This window comes from Parasteatoda tepidariorum, chromosome 6 (assembly GCF_982258835.1).
Source record: "Parasteatoda tepidariorum strain Cologne lab strain chromosome 6, Ptep-v5.0, whole genome shotgun sequence".
In the NCBI taxonomy this organism is placed as follows: domain Eukaryota; kingdom Metazoa; phylum Arthropoda; class Arachnida; order Araneae; family Theridiidae; genus Parasteatoda; species Parasteatoda tepidariorum.
The window spans coordinates 114,061,941-114,081,929 of NC_141760.1; the positions used below are offsets into that span (position 1 = coordinate 114,061,941).

The 19,989-nt window shown below is 27.9% G+C and overlaps 1 protein-coding gene across 6 annotated transcripts in view; it reads left to right on the forward strand.

The window, feature by feature from the left end:
• LOC147808303 (uncharacterized) overlaps positions 1 to 19,698 on the forward strand; it is a 36,382-nt gene extending 16,684 nt beyond the window's left edge. For 4 of the 6 annotated variants that reach the window (XM_087166489.1, XM_087166487.1, XM_087166488.1 and 1 more), the window contains 5 exons: positions 2,980 to 3,097; positions 7,408 to 7,561; positions 9,675 to 11,729; positions 12,720 to 12,957; positions 15,689 to 19,698. In XM_087166489.1, coding sequence (XP_087022615.1) covers positions 3,089 to 3,097; positions 7,408 to 7,561; positions 9,675 to 9,889 — 378 coding nt within the window. In that variant the 5' untranslated portion in view covers positions 2,980 to 3,088 and the 3' untranslated portion in view covers positions 9,890 to 11,729; positions 12,720 to 12,957; positions 15,689 to 19,698. Of the gene's footprint in view, positions 1 to 2,979; positions 3,098 to 7,407; positions 7,562 to 9,674; positions 11,730 to 12,719; positions 12,958 to 15,688 lie in introns of those variants that run through there. The other 2 variants (XM_087166492.1, XM_087166491.1) reach the window with 2 other exon arrangements.
• The last annotated feature ends 291 nt before the right edge of the window (positions 19,699 to 19,989 follow it).

Sequence of the window (19,989 nt, forward strand, 5' to 3'; positions counted from 1 at the left end):
GATGAAGAGATGTTTGTTTATTTTGATTGTTAAAAAGTGTCCGGGAAATCGATCCTTCCGGAAAAGGGACGTCCGGATATGAGACGTTATACTGTAGTATATTATAATAATTAGGTCAAATTAATTACATGTTTTGCACGAGTTTATAGGCAATACTTTTATAGTTAAACATCCTTGTAATGTGTTTATATTCAGGAGATTTTTAATATACTTCCTATTTGTATTTATTTTTAACGTATTGCATTACAATTTTGAACCAATTGATACAGGAGCTTAAATAAATGCAAACTGGTTTCATCCTAATAAAAACAATAGAACTGTATAGTAACACCTGATAATTATAATTTTACGTAGTTTACTGCCGAAAATAAAAGAAACTAATAATGACCAATAAAATTTTTTAGAAATAAATACTATAACAATAATTTATATTTAAACAAATTAAATTTAATATAGTGCCAGAAAGTTAAAAAAGTTTTTCACATCTTTTTTTAAAACTTTTTTTAAGGAAAAATTCATGTTTTCTGTGTTTCATATTTTTTAAGAGTAGGATTGAAAAGTATTTTAATTTGAAATTAATTCAATATAAGATTTGCAGTACAGTGAAACCCCATGTGATGAATACTCTTGCAAAACGAACACCTCTCATTACGGATATTTTTTCATTCCCCGGTGAATCTTTTATGAATAAACCATTATGTATCCCCTCTGCAAAGCGGACCTCAATTCAGAAATCCAAATTCCAGAGGTTTCAAGAAATCATTGATCGCATTTATGTATAAAAATTATTGTATATTTTATTTAAAAATATTAGAACTAGAATTTATACTCTTTCATTTTCAAATATTTTTTCTTGTTGAATAATAAATGTGATTAGAGATAAAAGTAAACTTATATGTGATTCTTAATTTAAATTATGCTGCATATCATATACTTAAAATTTCATGTTGTGAAGATATCAATGATTTAAATTTGATTAATACTTCGATTATTAATGATTGCACTCAAGAAATTTTCAGGATTTTTGAGTTGAGCCCCTGCATTTATGTCTTAAAATGTTTTTTCAAAACCAGACCCACCATTTTCTTAATTTAAAAAGGAAAGAAACCTATTCCTACTTAAAATTCCAAAAAAAAATATGCATCTTACCACCATTTTTTAAACCCTGCTTATTTTTGCTTTATCACGATTGTCACTCCATGGGTTAAACCTGGGAAATACAGGTAGTTTAAAAAATCACTTAAAATAGCAGGGAAAATGCAGATAATTTTTTCTGAACCAAGAAAATAAAGGGAATTTTGTTTCTTATTTTTGTCTTTTAAAAAATGATGACCACTTAAAGCGTAATCTATACAATTTTTAAGCATGATATTTCAGCTATACTAAACTATTTCATTTACTAAAGCATTATTTAAGTATGTTCAGCACTTCCTCTTTTTTTTTGTCTAAGTTTTTTCAGCAATTAAAACTAACTAATATAGTTAGCCCAATATAGCTAACACAAGAGCACAGTAATTGTTGTGTTCTTCTTAATATATTGTGTATAATGTATACAGGGAATTTTTTCCCTCCAGAATTGAGTGTCAACCCTGTTTATCAATAACTAAAAATATTGTTAAGCTGTTTTACTAATAAGGAATCAATCATTCTCCAGGCATTTACCTTTGTGAAGAAATGAATGCTTGAGTGAAATATTTTGCCTTTTGATCATTTCATATGGAGAACACACTAAGTGTGAATCATATTCCTGGGGTTTGAACATCGCAGTTCGTTATCAGGCTTTTAAAAAAATTAACCATTCATGTGATTTGAGAATCAAATGCCATGATTCATATTCACATTTTCAAATCAAACATAATGCCCTGTATTCACATGTTTTAAAAAACCAACTATCACAGTTTGTTTTCAAGTAATGTGAAAATGAATAATACTCTTCATATATTAATTTTCTGCACTTAATCAATATTGGTCTTTTAGAATTCTTATTCTTCTCAGTCTTTTGGATGTTTATCTTACAGTTTCTTAACAAAGTTGTTTTTTTTTTTTTTTTTTTTTTTTATTGTTCAGGGATACACTGCTATTTTGAGGATAGTAATTCAAAATTACTGAATTACAATTTCCCGAAGGCTTCTAAAATGTTATGGATTTTAGCAAAAAGGTTTCTAGGATAAAAACTACTTAAATATTCTTACATAAAACATGAAAAATGTTTTTTTTTTATAAACCAAGATTATTATTGATTTATGATTATTATTATTAATTTATAAATTCTTATGAAGTAAGCTTAATGTCACTATTATGAAAGAATGTCAGAAGTAAACGTTTTTTTCAAGCTGACCCAACATAAGCAGAACTTGTTTTGTTTATTCTTTTTTTTAATGTGTTAATTATTTCTTTGAAATGAGTTTAATTTATTTTGTCAAGGATAAGTTTTTCAGATTTTTGGTAGCATTCTGCTTTTTTAAAAAAAATGTTCCTTTTTTCGAACTTCTGGAATTTTTTTTTTGTTTTTCGCGGCTTTTCGTACCTATGTAAACGCGATTCAAAAGTGCATTTACTGGATTTAAAAGTCATATCGCTATCGAATATTCATGTGATTAAAAATTACACATCACGATTCGTATTCACATAATTTACAATTTACAAATCTTGATTTGTATTCAAGCGACTTGCGAATCTCACATTGGAATTCGTTTTCACGCAATTTAAAGATCTCACATCAAGATCAGAATTCACACAAAAGTTTCTAAAAAAATTTATATTTATTCAGCATTGTTCATAATTCAACATTATTATTATTTTTTTATTAAAATATTGATCATGTGCTACGTATATATGCTTCTTACATACACTTCTTGCTCAAATTTCAGGAATTTTTTCTATTATTTAAAAATTTTTTTACATGGGACGTTTTTTAATTTCTATTTTCAGTTTTTTACAAAACTCATCCTTGTAATGTAAATGATGGAAGTTTTTCAGGCCGTATGTAAAAAAGAAATACACCCCAGGTAAACTCATTAAATGAAGATACAACAGTGGCGTTCAAAAACCAGTTACTTATATTGTCGCTAAGCAATTTACACTTGATATGATTCAAGTAAGTCAGAGACTAAAATTTATATTTTTCAAAGGCATTTTGAGAAATATCCCTTAATAGAGTGCCATACTGCGACAGCACAAATTCTCATTCATCTCCATAACTAGTTTAAGTGAAGAAAAACTGAATTCAGACAAATCTAGAGTAAGTCATGAAGTTTCCATCTCTGGAAAAAAAATTCTGCAAACAAATTATTGGAAGAGAACTTCATTGCGTAATCCTAAATTACTTTCTCATGTTTTATTTGAATGTTTTAAAAATTTATTACCAACATTTGAAACTTAAAGGTGCTTATTTTCGTTTTTTATAAGCCTTTAAAGGTGCTTCTTTTATTGGGTGTTTTTGAAACGTGCTTAATTTTTACTTCTCGAAAATGAAATTTTTTTTCTTTACCATACCGATTTTCGCCACGTATTATGCAAAAGTGTTGTTTTCACATTGTTCGATTCCACGTTTTCGCAATTTATTCAAACACGAGGCTTTTCTGCTTATCGTCGGTCCATAGCGTATGAAAGCGCCAATCATTTTACTTGTTTGATGAAATACTTGTGTTGGGTTTAGTGAGATTCTTGCATTCTCATGTGCAACTCTGCGGCATTTTGCAACATGTGCTCAATTTCAGGCTTCATTTTCTACCCTCTGACATCGAACCGAAAAATCTCTCAATCAATTTATAATGGCTAATTTTAATCAAGAAAAGAATTCTTTGTCAGAAACTAGCTATTTTGTCATGATCACATGAAGTCTTTGAAGATTATTTTGCATTTTTTTAATGTATATGGGTCATTCTTTTGAGAACTGTTATTTTTGATTCAAAAATTCCCCAAAAAGTAAAGTGAATGAAAAGATTTGAAACTTTTTATATTAGTAGGCATATGTAATGGCATAATGAGAAAATCCTTTAAATTTTACTTAATATTTAAAGAAATTAATAAATTTGATAATTTTTGAGAAGAATGACGTTAATCTTCGGAGAGTGATGGTTTATTTGAATACATGTGTTTCTTCATCAAGTTAAAGCATATTTAATGTATATTATAATTTTGTTTTATGACTATGATAGTTTTCTAGGTTATCGAAATAGAATCGACTGGAATGATTTTCACACGTGATAGGATTCTTTTCTGATGTTTGTTTTTAAATAGCTATGTATGTCTAGGAAATTATCATTTATATTTTCCTACAATTGGAACCGTTACATCAATTGTTAAATTTCTTGAATGCATGGTCTTCACTTCGCCGGTATATAAAATTTTGCCACTCTCGACTCGATCTCCTATTTTAAACTTTTTATGCACACCTTTCTTTCTGCCACTTTCTGATCGGCTATTCTTTTAGTTTTTTCATTGTTCTAATTAACATTTACACTGCCCGGGATAGCCTGGTTGGTAGGGCACTGGGCCCTGTGTCCAGGAATTCATGGGTTTGATCCCCACCTGCCAAAGGCTTCCTGTGTAGTAAATGGTGACTGATGCACGTTAAATCTGTCGAGTCGCGAAGTCCTCCAGGTTCTTATAACAAATCAATACCTCTGGGGGTACTGATCCGGGAGTTTACTTGTCTTCTGGATTGGTTAAAAAATTACAAGGCTACGGAGTTGAGCATCAGCATAGCATATATTGGGTTGACTGTTCAACAACGGTTATAAAAAAATCTCCTGTACAGGTTACTGAGCATATTGAGACTGAATCTCTTCCTTATATTTGCAACTTTAATTTTCGCTAAAACAAATATGTGCTAGTCTTAAATCTGTTGATAATTGTTTTTTCAGTTCATTTACTGTTTTCTACTAACTTGCAACATGCACCGTATATTTTGGTAAGTCCCCCTCTAGCTGTTTAATTAAATTGGAAGGACTAATTTCTTATTTTATCTTTATTGATTTATTAGAAATCTTTTCTTGGTTTTTAACAATATATTTCTTTTTTTCCTCTAATACACACTTTTTGTACTTAAATAGTTCCTTATCATCATACTGTTTATAAATCAGCATTTTATCTTTTCAATTAGGTTATTTCCTATACAAACAGTCTTCAAAGTTGAAATCACAAGTTATTGCACACGGATGACTTATAATTAGTAATATTAATCTCATAAAGTTTTGAGATAACCATTTTCCAATTTGCATGTGCTATGCATCAACACATCTTTAATTGTTGGTTATTTTAGCGGAAACGTGTGCATTCTTCAAAAAGTAGGATAACTAATGTAACAGTTTGGGTTTCCATCTAAATATTTTTTTTAGTGTATCAAGCACCACTTCTTTTAGCTCTTTTATCTCTTTCTTTCTTGTTTCACATTCCTTTTTACCTGAGCACATTCTCAATTCATCTGATTAAAACAGACTATGTTTTTTGAAGTTTCATAAGTTACATAATTGTTTTTAAAAATTATCATTTGACTGATTCTTTGTGTATTCTGTATTTCAGAAATCACTTTGAGGAACAGAATGCTCTATACTTTTTAAGAAATTTTCCACTTAAAATTCCATTAAATAACTTTTTCTATGTGAGTCTTTGCTAATATTTTAAAATTAGTTCCTACTTACAAACATAGTACTACACCGAAAACCAATCGCTTGCCTACCGATGATGATGTACTTTCCTTGCCCTGAAATTTATCTAGACGACTTCTTGGTTTGAGTCTTAGTTTTTAATTCTATAAAATCACTTTTTATAAGAAACTCTAGTTTTTTGAACAAGTACATCAAGTATCTTTTCAATTTTGCTCAATTTTTTACGCCTAGCGCTTTCAAACAAAGTTTACTAAAATTCAAAACATCATGCAAGGAAATTCTTAATGTGATTTGTTTACTTGAAGATCCTGGAAAATTACCATTCAATGATGGTTCATTAACACTTTTATCTGATTCTATTAAAGCTTGTTTTTTCAACTTGCAGTTACATTATTTCTTTTTCACCCTCAAGTTACAACTAGTCATCTGGGAGGCGGGTTTCACTAGTTCCCCTTTTACTTTTTTTCAGGTACATAATCTGATCTTTCTTTCTTTTTTTTTTTTTTTAAACTAAGGAGTATTCTGGATTTGTATTCATTCCTATCTTTCTTGACTTTTTTTTTCTATTATGCTCTCTTTTTTTCACAATTTAATTTTTAAAAAAGCTGATCAGGTTAATTCAATTCATTCAAAAATATTTTTAAAAATAGTTTGACTTAATATATTCTGTAATTTTTAATGAAAGTAAGAACAAAATACGAAAAAGCAAGAAAAAAATTACATTTTAAACAATATGCTCATCTTTTGAATAATGAATGCTTTAGAATCATTCCCTCACATTAGCATCATTCCCTCATTTTAGCATCATTCCCTTATTTTATATGTTAGTGAGGGAATGAAAAATTTAATAAAATTTCAAAATAACTGTTGGGCCCAATTGATTTCTGCAATCAATCACGTACATATATTTTAGTACAAGAAAGCAACCTATAATTATCCACTTTTTTGGTAACATTATATTTTATTTTACTTTAAAAATAGATATGAGGGAATGATAATGGCAAAAAATTTTTGCCTCGTTTGATGCATTCAAATTTGTTACACAGCCAAACTTTTGTAATTTAAAAATGAAAACATACTGCAATTTTTGTTCTATGATGTCAGTTGTGAACTAAGGTTTTTATTAAAATATTTTTATTACATTGTCATTGTGGGTGGTAAATATATTGTTGAGCGGGAATGATGCAACATACTAGAGAAAGTGCTGTAGTAATATTTTTATCAGAAATAAAATTTAAAATTGATTTTTTGAATTGTGTATTTTAATATTCTAAAATAAAAAATACCAATTAGTTAACTTATTTACTATTTATTTGGAAACATTTTTTTTTTTTTTTTTGAAGTCAACAATGGGAACTAGTGAGGGAATGATATAATGGTATATTTTAATTATATAGAATAAATATTTTTATTTTTTTGTTAATCTGCATTCTGAAAGACACTTTCCCTGGAAAAAAAAGATATTAATAGGTCATAAGACAAGCATAGAGTATGCTGGGGACATAATAATGACTGTTTCTGTGAGAATGACCCATATAGTGTTTAAAAATATTTTTTAAGTGCTTAAAAGGTGCTTTTTTTTTTTTGAAAGATTTGGCTATGCATCCTGCATTACTAATTATAAATTATATATATTCCTAACTATATTACTGAGCAAGCCCTTGAAAATTTTTTTTGTTTAATTGAGTGAGAACATTGTTGCATGTGTGTTTAACAACAAGCTCCTTATAATAAGATTTCCATCTGCTATTATGAATATTGTCATTGTATATGAAGGATGTTTTATTCTTTTCAGAATTTATCAGTTGATTCTAATGGGACTCTGGAATTCGAACATAATCCTGAAACTGCCTTTAAATCCAGTTCTGCTGGAGATAAAATTATAATTTTTCCCAGTACCTACATATGTAATACTTTAGGATGGGTTGAAGAGCCTATAACAGTTCAAGGTAATTATATCTTATTTATATGTATATTTTTTTATTTATTCAGGGACATCATATAAATGATCCATCCACGACCATGTGAAAATTAACAACTTTGATTTTCCCTATCCAAAAGTAAAAAAGGGTATACCTGAGAAATTCATAATCAGGCTTTCAAACACTGATAATTAGACATAATAATTCAGATTTATTTAAACCAACCACAGTGCTGGCGTAAAATATCTTCAGTGATAGACTGATCATGGGTTAGAGTCCCCTCGCCGTCTGACTAACCGTGGGAGGTTTTCGTGGTTTTCCTCTCCATATAACGCAAACGTTTGTTAATTCCATTAGAAAGCAAATTTCATCCGATACTTGATCCAGGAGTTACCTTGTCTTCGGAATTGGGTTCAAAATTACCAGGCTATGGGAACATTAGTCATCATAAACCCTAAATTGGGTTGGCTTTTCAACGGCGATTATGAAATAAAATAAAATGCAATCTGACTTGGCACTTTCGGGATGATAAATTTTTGATATTGAAATTTGGATCATATTAGAGTACAATCTTATTTATAACTTTTGTTTAGGTGCTATTTATTATTTTAATAAGTTAAATGCTTTATACTTGATTCGAAACCATCTTCGTAAGAACAAAATTTCTTATCGTTGTTATTTTATCTGTATCAAATTAAAATTATAACCTTCAATATGGCTGAAACTGATTTAAAATTCTAATTTATTCTCATGCCTTTATCAAAGTTGCAATTTTATTTCAATACTCTTAATTAATAACATTGACAATGAACTAGAATTATATATTTAAAATTTTAAGACACATAATAAGCTTTGTCAAACAATGATTTAATTCATTTAAGCAAAGATTTGTTTTTTATTTTCCAACAAATAACACGCATTACTTAGTTTTTATAGCAATTCAATTGATAATTTTTTTAATGTGTTTAAAAGTAACTTTCTCATTGTGCTTGGATGTAAAAACTTCATAAATATTAAAGATATTTGATTATTTTAACTGCTTCATTACATTTATTTACTTTCCAAGTAGAACACCGAAGTCAAGATTCACTGGCCGCGGGTGGGTGACCACATTGGTCAGCCTGCAAAGAGACCGAGGGTGTACCCTGAAAGAAGTTCTACTGTGAAGTGCTCAACTTCACACGTAGGTTGTTTTGCTACTGAAGCAGGGAGGCCATCCCCTCTGCAGAGGATCAAAATTCTGATGGCATATCCTCAGATCATCCTCAGAGAAGTTTTCCAGACTCTCGCTCCATTGTGTAGCTTTAGTATGACGTAAACAAACAACAATCCAATTCATGCATTTATTTTCACGTATTTAAAAATTATGTAATATTTTATTACAAAATTATTTAATATTAGATATTTCTTTTTGAAAGAAAGAAATCTCCCCCCCCCCTTCCAATCCAATTCGGATAATCCAATTTCTTCCAGGGTGGAAAAAACTATTCATTGCTGTATGTAATCATGGTGCTTAACATTTTTAAAAAGTGTTTAAAGGTGCTTATTTTCGTTTTTTGAAAGCCCTTCAAGGTGCTTTATTCATTGGGTGTTTTTAAAAACCTTTTCGAAAAAAAAGAGATTTTTTCTTCTTTACTATGTTGATTTTCGCTGCGCATTACGCAAAAGCGTGCTTTTCAAATTGTTCTATTCAATGTTTTCACAATTCATTCAACCACAATCCATTTCGGCGTACTGTCGATCCATAGCCAAAAAAAGCGCGAATCATTTTACATGTTTGATAAAATACTTGCGAGTCCGCATGTGCGTCTACTGAGCTGGGCTCAGTGAGATTATTGCACTCTCATGTGCAACTCTGCTGCAATTTGCTAGATATTCTCAATTTCCGGCTTCATTTTCCACCCTCTGATAACGAACCGAAAAATTTCCTGATCATTTTATAATGGCTAATATAGTCAAGAAAAGAGTTCTTTGTCAGAAACTACTTATTTTTATTATGATCATGTGAAGTCTTTGAAAATTATTTTGCATTTTGTTAATGTATATAGTGCTTAAAAAAATCTTTTGAGTTCTTAAAAGGTGCTTATTTTTTGTTGAAGGATTTGACTATGCACCTTCGTAATTCATTTAACATTTTCAGACATCATTCAATCAGTCCTTGTATTGTTTTCCTTAAATATTTTTGGAGTTGACTCCTGTAAGGAGATTGTGCTTGAAGCAGCAGGCAACAGTGATGTCTTCTTAAACTGTTGCAGCACCAGAATTGTAGAAATTGATAATGTCTTATTAAGAGTGAAGAAGGATCTGCTGAGTTGTCCACCATGGAAAACTTCACATGAAAGGATGCATTGTTAACAGTAATGCATATTGCTGCTGCATATTGCTGCATATAATCATGGAATATTGCTGCTGGGAAGTGCGGAAGCAGTCTTGCAAGACACCATTGTTTGTAATTCTAAAGTAACTTGGATTTCTTTTGTCATGGTTTTATTTAAAATTGGATACACATACCTGCCAAGTCTCCTGGTTTTAAACGAAGAATCCTGTATTTTCCGACTATCTCCTGTTTACCTGTGTATTCTCGAGCCCTGTGGCAGAATCGTGGCGACATTGTCGCAGAATGTAGCGGAGTTCTTGCGGAAGGATTTTTCCTTTGGGAAGTAAAAAATTTTGGTTTTTCTTTTCTACAGAAATTTTCTTTCTATTCTTTGTAGTTTATACTATTGTACACAAAGTTTTTAAGTTCTATATATTTAATACGATATTGTTTATAACAACACCTGAATCTCTAAATGAAAGCACGTATTTAGTAACTCCTTTTTGAAGAGTCTGGCACGCGTGATTTCGCCGTTGTTCCCCCCCCCCCCCAAATGTTAATGCTACGGATTTCTTGATTTTTTTAATTATTTTTTTAATGTGATGATGATTTACAAAATGCAAAAAAGGAAATAATTACTGTGTTTTCCATCTACAAAGTACGAAAATATTGGCCATAATATTAGAATTTTTAAAAAATGCTACGTATTCAAATAAAAAAATTATATTATTTTAACTGAAAAGTTTATTTTTTATTATTATAAATTTTTTTTGAAGTTGATGCTTCTGTTACTTTAAATTAGTAACATGTATATTTGTTATTTTTAAAAATATCGTCTATGTAAGAAAAATGTTAGTATTAGTGAGGCAACCCGCAGGAAGCCCGAAAAAATTAGGATTCTCAAATTTCTCCGTATTTATAGGAGAAATTTTTGTCGATAAAATAATTAATGATGGCAAAAATACTTTTCTTATTCCTCAACAGATGGTGCTATTTTGAGTGTTTATATTTTAAGTAATTATAAATAATGCTTTAAAAAAATTTAATTTAGAGATTAAGAAATATATTCATATTTTTTACTTCACAAACCAGAGGTCTGTTCAGGGCAAATTTATTACCATTTAGCAGTACCTTCACAAATTCAACTTAAGGAAAAATGGTAGTTTCACAAAATGTGCTTAAAAAAGCAAGTTCCAAGATTCTCCTCCCCGCCTTTTGAAATTTTGTTTTTGCAACTACATAAGAAGAAATAAATCCCAGGTTAATTAAGCATATACGAATAGGTACATGTGCTTGGTCAGATAGTGCGGTGTGGAAAGCCTAACTGGTCGCTTACGCCATGTTATAGCAAGCTTTTTTTTCACCGAGTTTTTTTTTTTTTTCTTCAAAAAATTAAATGACTAGACTCTGTAAGCTTTATAGGAGGTTGAAATTCGAACATTATTCTAAACATTGTTCTAAATTTAAACTGACCTTTATTTTTTTTATGAAGCATTTTTTCTCTGAAACTTTTTTCTATATGACCCAGTGAGAAATATTCTCATAATGAAAATAACTTTTAGTGAAAGTACTGTTAAATGCATGTTTGTTTTTAAAAAAAATCAAGTTGAAATTTAAAAATGGACAATATATGTTATGGATTTTTAAAGTTAGATGCAATTTTAAACCCAAAATTTTAATATAGCAAAATTATCTTTGAACATATGGGGAAAAATTTATAAAAATTTACCAGTCATAAATGATTTTTATTTGTAGTCACAGTATTTGGAAATATCTTTTATATTTACTACCATATTTTTGTGTTGATTTTTTAATATAATTTTTAATTTTCGCAAAATAGGTACCTCTCATAAAAACCTAGACAGACCCCTGCAAACTGTAAGTGCTTATAATATTTCCAATTTTGAATTTCTCTTTTTGATTTGCATGATGTATCAAAACTCAATTTGTAACCTGAAATATGTTACTGATAAAATCTCGGTTATTTCATTTCTCCTATGTTGCAGGTATGGATACATTTATAAATGGTGACTGGATTAAAATATAATTCATTTTAAATTTGTATCATATTTTCGATACTTGCATTTCTTACTTACCTATTATTAAAGAAACCTTTTTGTTGAAAATGTGGATGTTTAGCAGTAGATGTGCTTCAAGATGAGAAAAAGGGATAGTTTGTGACTAGGGGGGAAGCAGAGGGTAATAAAAAATGTGACATCAAGCATTTTGATGAGATAAAAAAATCAGCAGATGCATAATTATTTTTTTCCCATCAAAGTAGAACATGTATTCTGTGTATCCTATTTTTTATTACAAGCAAGGTATCCGCGCACCTGAAAAGTCATGATTTTCACTATTTTTTTTAAAAAATTCAAGGAAAGTCATAAATTTAGGTGGCCGAAAAATCTAATTTTTAAGATGGATTTGTCTAACAATATCCCCACTCAGAGTGATATTTTATTAAAATATAAAATGTTCTTTAAAAATTTCACAAGCATATGATAAATTTGATCTTAGAAGAGATTTATATAATAAAACTTTTGTTTTTCTATGAATTACAGTAGATTTTAATTATTTGTGAATTTCATATAACATTTACTGGCTTTAGTTATTCTTCTTTGTATTTCCATTGTAATATTGTTCCTCCTGTTGATTACAGAACCCAAGTAAACGAAATTGTCAACTACCTCAAATTTACATTCTTCAATTTCTAAATGGGTGTTGAGAAAATTGATGAGTTTTAATTTTATCAATTATTATTAAATTTTCATTTTCTCTACATAATCTTTTTTTTTTTTCAATTATGTTCTGATTTCTAATAACCTAATTGATTTCTAATTGATAATAATAATTTCTAATAATTTGTAGAAAGATGGTATCCAAATGAAAGTTCATTACACTTACAATCTTCAAATATTGAGCACAATGAAAGGTATGGACTGCATGTAGACGCAGAAGGGGAATATTCAACTGAAAGCTTCACTGAATTGCTGATTTCTGATTCTCGCATAACTCAAAATGGTTCTTATGGAATGTTCTTGAACAATGTCCCAATGACAGACATATCATTGCAGAGACCGAGTGGCGATTTCACGATTCTCAATTTGTAAGTATTCTGCGAGCACAAATTTTAAAATGATGATTCACACTAACTATTTCCATTAAGGAAAATTTCTTACATTTATTGATATTAAGAATTTTGTAATTCAAAAAAAAATTCTCCAAAATATTAAGTTAAATTTATGTATGTAAATAAAGGATGTATCTTTTTTTTTTTTTTTTTTTTTTTTTTTTTTTTTTTTTTTGGAAAAACAGGGTGGCCACCCACCTGGAAAACCTGGAATTATCAGGGAATTTTTTTTACTGGAAAAAATCTGGGAAAGTCGGCGAAATGTTGATAAAAACCTTGAAAATTCAAGGAATTTTAAAGAAAAGCTGGAATTATTTTACTATCTGCTATATCCTCTTTACTTAGACTGAAATCAAGCAGTTGAAATATCATCAACTTAGTAATACTTTTCTTGCATTCTTTCCCTGATAAACTAGAGTGCCATATGAAACTGTTGCTAAATGAATGGCAAAATCTTTGACCTCTTTGGAGATGAAGCAGTTTAGGAAAGGCAAAAATTGTAATAGAGGTGGAAGGATATTTGTGCTCCCCAGGTTGGATTTATTCAAGTTTGTTCCAATGCTTTGGGGGTATTTTTCTCTTTTAACAAAATGTTTTAGTGTTTTTAACTTTTAAAAAACTAGTTGGTTATAATTTAATAATAGATTTTATCTTACACTCTTTTCTGAAAGCTTTTGTCTTCTCATCCAATGAATTATTTTTTCTTGGTAAAGCCAACCAATCATTCATTTTCTTGAATCGCTAATAGCAAAATCGTTACAATTGTTGCATTGATGCTAATTTTCAGAATTTCATTTTAACCTTTTATAGCATGTTTTATTGAAAAGAAAAAGGTTCTTTTATGAACTAGATTTCAACATTAAATGTTTCTGTTGTTGGTAAATATTTGGTTTTTGATTCAAAATTCGAATTGTGTATTAATCACAATGTCGACAGTTTGTAAATGTTTCGCATACATTTCAGAGATATTTCCGAAACTGTTTCTCCTTTTACCCTAAAAAGTTGGCAAGAAACAAAGAAAGTATGAAAAACATTTTAAATGATGTATAAACTTAGAATATAAATTTTTATTAATTATATTTGTTTATTAGAAAGAAGGAAAACGAAACCTTGTATTTTTATTCTGCACTGTACAGGTTTCAAGTTGGGCAACCAGATGACCAAAATTTTAAACTTAATATTAAACAAATAAGGTATCATTTTCAAAGTAAAAAATCGAAGATTTAGAAATAATGACTTATACCTAAATATAAATTTTGATCAAGTTACAGATTATTAAATGAAAGGCAACATTTGAAAAAATTTTTTATTTTTAAAAATTCACACTAATAATGGAAGGGAAAGAAATAATAATTGAAGTGAACTGTAACAAAACAGGTTATTAACAGGCACAAATGTGTAGAAACATTTCACATTTTGATTTACAAAAAAAATTCTCATGCACTTATTGGTATTTTAAGTACGATACCAAGATACATAGTTAATCGTACTGTGCAACTAAAATTTAAAATAATTAAATTATTTTTTCTGTTTAAGGCAAAATTTTGATAATAAATATTTTTATTGTAAATTAATAATTGTTTTTGCATCAGATACCACTGCTTTTCTTTTTATTACATTTGTTTTTACTTATTTCCATATCTTATTTTGCTTTTTCTTTATAAAATGAAATATAAATAGAATCCATCTAAATATTCATTTAGGTTAGCTTACAATAATGTATTTCACTGCAGTAACTTATTAAAATTTGTTTAACTATCCTATTTTTAAGTTATTTATATTATGACTTAAAATTGATCAGTGAAGTTTTCATATATATTTTTTTAATTTACTTTTATTTTGTTTATTTATGTGAGGTAAGCAACTCAGTTTAAATTTTTTGAGAAACAATTTAACTTTATTTAGAACATTTTAAATCAATCATTTTGCTTAGAGCTTGAAAAATGTATGTATTTAGAAAGAAAAAAATTCAGAACATTTTGTAGTTATTTATTTATTATTTTGAGTAAAGAAAATTTGTATTTTAAAAAAATAATAAACACAATACCACAATAACACATATCCTATTCAATTATTAGGTAAATGAGATACAAATTGCTAGTAGCTATTAGGCCTGTAATTGGCAGATGAAACTGGAGAGGGGATATTAAAAAGGGATAAAAATTTATTCTAGAATTCATAGAAAATTTTTTTTCTTCATAAATTTGGCTCATCTCTAATGATACAACCAGGGACATATGCTCTTTCTCGTTCACCGTTAGCTATGCCACCATATGCAAGTTAAAGGTACATCTGATAATATAATATTGTCTGCTTTGAAACATCAAATTTAATAGTTTGTAAGAACTGTACAAAAGGATCATTTAATTTTATGCAGGCAATAAATAAAGCTATTATTTTTCCTGTGCAATCTTTTTTTTTTACAGGAAAAATTGTTATAGACTAATAACACAGTAAAAAATTGTCCCCCCCCTTCTTTTAATATACATAGACATTTTTCAATACATTTTTTTATTGTATATTAAAATAATACATGGTGTTAATAGTTTTTTTTCAAATATTAATTCATTAATAAAATTCAATTAATTAGTTTCATAATATTAATAAAAAGTAACTAAAATAAATTTTTTATATTAATTGTTGTGTCATATTTTTGCCATTATGTTACTTTGTATTGTAATAGTAAATTTCTTTCGTTATTCCACAGTTTCCGTGGTTAAGACATACTGTCGAGAAGAGTGGTATTGGTAGTAACGGAGAAAAGGGTATTAGCGTCTCCTCGACCTGCAAAAGTAATGTGTTCAAGGCAAAATCTTTTCAAGAAGAGTTGCCTAAACCAGAAGAGCTTAACTATTCAGCCTTAAGTGAGCTTCTGGACGTGGTTAACTTGAGCATGGAACGGGAAACACAGCATCTCTACAATTAACATTCTCCCCTTCTTTTTCTGCCTGTAAGTTGTATAATAAAAACCAGAATTCAAGAAGTTGATATAAACAGATTTTTTGAGAATCTATGAAAGAAAATTCTTTAAAATTATGTAGATTGACTAATATAATATTTTCATGTGACTATTTTTCGATAAACAGTAATTGATTTTTTTTTTCATTCATGTTTTTATAACTGTGCAGTATTTTTATAAGTAAATAGTGTAATGTGAGACACCGAAAATTTCAGTATTGAATAATGAAAATGTTATACATTTCTCTTTTCATAGCTGCCAACTCTACTGGATTTTGCCAGTTTCTCCCGCTTTACTGGTCTAATCCAATCTCTCCTAGTTTTTGTACATTTTAGAAAAGTCCCTAAAATTAAGTTTCCTAAAAAATCCCTATTGAAATAGAATTTTTCACAGTTTATTGCTTTTCGTGAATATTTAAATTAGTGTTACATAATAAAGCAAGCTTCATTTATAGTATTCAATTTGAAACTTTCTTTCTTATTGAAAAATTTTTTGGTTTATATTTATTTGGATTCTCTCTTTTTAAATTAATTAAAACATCTTTAAACTATCAATAATAAATTACTATTAAAAATTGTGAGGTAACATAAGTTAAAAGTATTTCAAGTCTGTTTAATGTCAATCATAACTGGTAAATATAAAATTTTTGTATTTTGATGACAATAAAAATCCCAAAAATTCCCTATATGTAAAATATTTAGTATATTATGCAGTAAATATCATAGAATTTATATTTTGTGAAATCTACAGTATTTTTTCCAGTCCATATTCGCAGCAATGCTCTTTTGTACTTTGTTCCTACTTTACTATTTCAGTTTTTAATTTTTTGCTGTCAAATAATTTTTATGGAGAACTATTATATTTTTGCCCTTTTTTATACTTTTTAATTTAGTATGGTAGCATAACATTTAAATTTTTTTTTCCTGTAAAATATGGTATTATTAAAAATTTGTAGATTTTCCGCACATTTTTATTGTGTATGAATTATAGAAAAATAGAATGTTCTCTTTGTATCTACTACTTTCACAGGATCTGACCAGGAATAATTTGACCAGAAATTTTGGTATAAATTGAAAGTTTCCTAGTTTTTGTGTAATTTTAGAGAATTTGCTGATATTCGAAAAATTTGATTTAAAAAAAAAAACTCCTTATAAAAATAGTTTTTTATTAAAATTTTTGTTTTCTTGAGACTTTAACAGGTCTTGAGACTTTGGCAGTCATAGTCTTTAAATATCCTTGAGAAGTGCTCGACTTTCAATTTTCATAGGCTATTGGAAATGATTGTAAATTCCTTGAAGTTGTTTAGAAACTCTTTAAAATGAAAAATTTTGCCACCAAAAATTTTTCAAGTTACATTTAATTAGTGCAATCATGGGGCAAATGTATGCTCATAAAAAGGGTTCATTTTTAAATAGGATAACTGTTATTTTTTTATACCATGAAGTTCAGAGAACTGGAAGAAAAAAAATTTTATTGACCCATAAAATTTAAATTTAAGAAAAAATTGAGAAAATTTTCTTGCTTATTGAGTGGGCATTTATTGCAATTAATTTCAACCTGTGTCGTCTGTTTCAATGGCAAAATGTTTTTTTTTCTCAATTTTTGGAACTTGTTCATTAATTGCTATTAAGTTACTTAAGTATTTCAATATAGATTTTTAAATATTTACGTCCTCTTTATTTTTTCCCCCTGAAGCTTTGTGCTTTTTTTTTCCTTGAAAATTCTTAAAGCTCTGAAGCTTTATTTTGAAAATAGAGAAAGAGAGCCCTGTTTAAATAAGTAATATTATCAAACAATAAAGAAAAGATCATTTATATTATAAGTTGAAAACTTTTAAATATTTTATTTATTTATTTTTATTGAGAACTTATTATTTTTAAATCAGTTCAAAATATTTGTTTAGCTCGGAAAGTGCTAGTCACAGCTAACTTAAGTGAATGCAATTTTTATTTCTATTTAAAATTATCATTTGAAAAATGTAAATAGCATAAATAAAAATATTTATAGTCAAGTCTGTCTCAATCAGACGAAACCTTTTTTTTTAACTGTATCTCTCCAACAAAAAAATTTATATTCATAATGTTTTTGTTTTTAATTTTTTATTATGAAAATTTCAGTTTTCATGGAGTTATGCCCACTTTTTATACAGTATGCAATAATTTTTATAGCACATAAGTAATATCACTAACAGAAATTAAAAGAAAATTTAGAGTTATTAAAGTTGAGCAGATTTTCATTTTTTCTTTTGAAATATCCCTAAAATTGTTTTCCTGGAACATTTTATGCATTTCACGACATTTATATATTATCCTAAATTGTTTGTACTGCAAACTATCATAAACTAACATTATTGCAGCAAAATTATATTTATAGTTATTAAAGTAATATAGTTTTGGCATTTAAATATTTCCTTTTATATTAAAAGAATTTCCTGTATAGACCATTTTGTGTATTCAATAGTTACCAAAAATTATCCGTTTCAGAAAATCTATAAGAGATTCATATCAGAAAATTTGATAAAACTGATATCTAAACTAGTTTTCTATTCTTTAGTTCTATATATACAAAAATTTGTTGGATTTTGATTGGGGTGGTTCGCTTAAACATTGGTTTACGGCAACATATGGGTCCTCATAATTTAATTGACATTGATGCTAAAAATAGATATCAAAGGCAGTAATTATAGAACATCATTCTGTATGTATATATATTTCATTGTTTGGCTGCTTTTGTAAAGCATTTATTTTGGTACAAAGTTATATTTTTTTTTCAAATTGATTTTCAATCTTTATTTATTTTAATTTTTATTTATTTACAAAAAGAAGCTTATTTAATAATTGCAAACTCTGCATGCTTGTATATGTTTTCAGTTTGTGATTCTTTTTTCAAAACCAAAAGATTATTTAATTAAAAATGTTGAAAATTCGAAGGAAATCTTTATAAGAAATTATTTTAGCTGTGTGCGCCTGTCACTTGTGTATCTCGGTACTGCATGTGCCTGACACTTGTATTTCTGACCTGTGTACTCCTTTTATATATGCTTTAAATTTTTATCAAATTATATTTTGCAGACAAGATTAAATACCAATTTTTTTTGCGTACTTTAGTCTCAGTGTTTGATATATTTTTATAAAAATGTCATTATTTCTTTAGAATGTATATGTTAATGAATATTTAATTTTGTATAAATGGGAATGAGCTTGCTAGTCATGGGTGCAAGTCTTCTGTCCCCAGGACGGATTTCCGTCTTTCTAAAATGTCCGCGGACGGAAGTAAGACAGAAACAAGACTGACTCGAAGACGGAAATCGGAATATTTTTTTTCTGTCCTTAAAAATATTTTTTAGGTCTACGTTATTGGTCTACTTTCTTATATCCTGTTGTTATTTTATCAAAAGACAGATGAATAAATATTTTTTGTACAGTATTTAAACTTGATGTATTATGGTAAAGCTTTCTTAGATAGTTTGCATATGTCGAGTGGGTATTGCGTATGTTAGGTATTTCAGTCAAAAAATTTTCAGTCTTGGCCTTTTTTTCCAACTTGCACCCATGTTGCTAGTTAAATCTTAAAATTGTATGTAATGATATGAAGATGATAAAATTGTATGTATAAAATGAAATTGTTAATTAAATTATAATATCATAGTATAAATATCTTACATCATGTATATTTTGTGACTTATGAACTATATTAATCGAAATTTACATGAAACTTATCTATGTATTATTAAAATTAAAAAAAATTCTTACTTTTAATTATTTTATACATTAGATTATGATAGTGTAATCAGTGTTTCTTATCAAAACATGGATTTTGTTATGTAAAGGCATTTATTTTTGACAGAATTTTATATGAAATTTTGAGCATGTTTTGACAATAATTTAATAAGAAAATATATACTAAAATATTCTGGAATAATGTATGATGAAGTTTTTATTTATTGAAATGTACAATGATTATTTATCATTATTCATTCAACTTACCAATAAATACTTAGACTATAAAAACGAATTTGTTATTTTAATAACTTTTAAGAAATTTTGAAT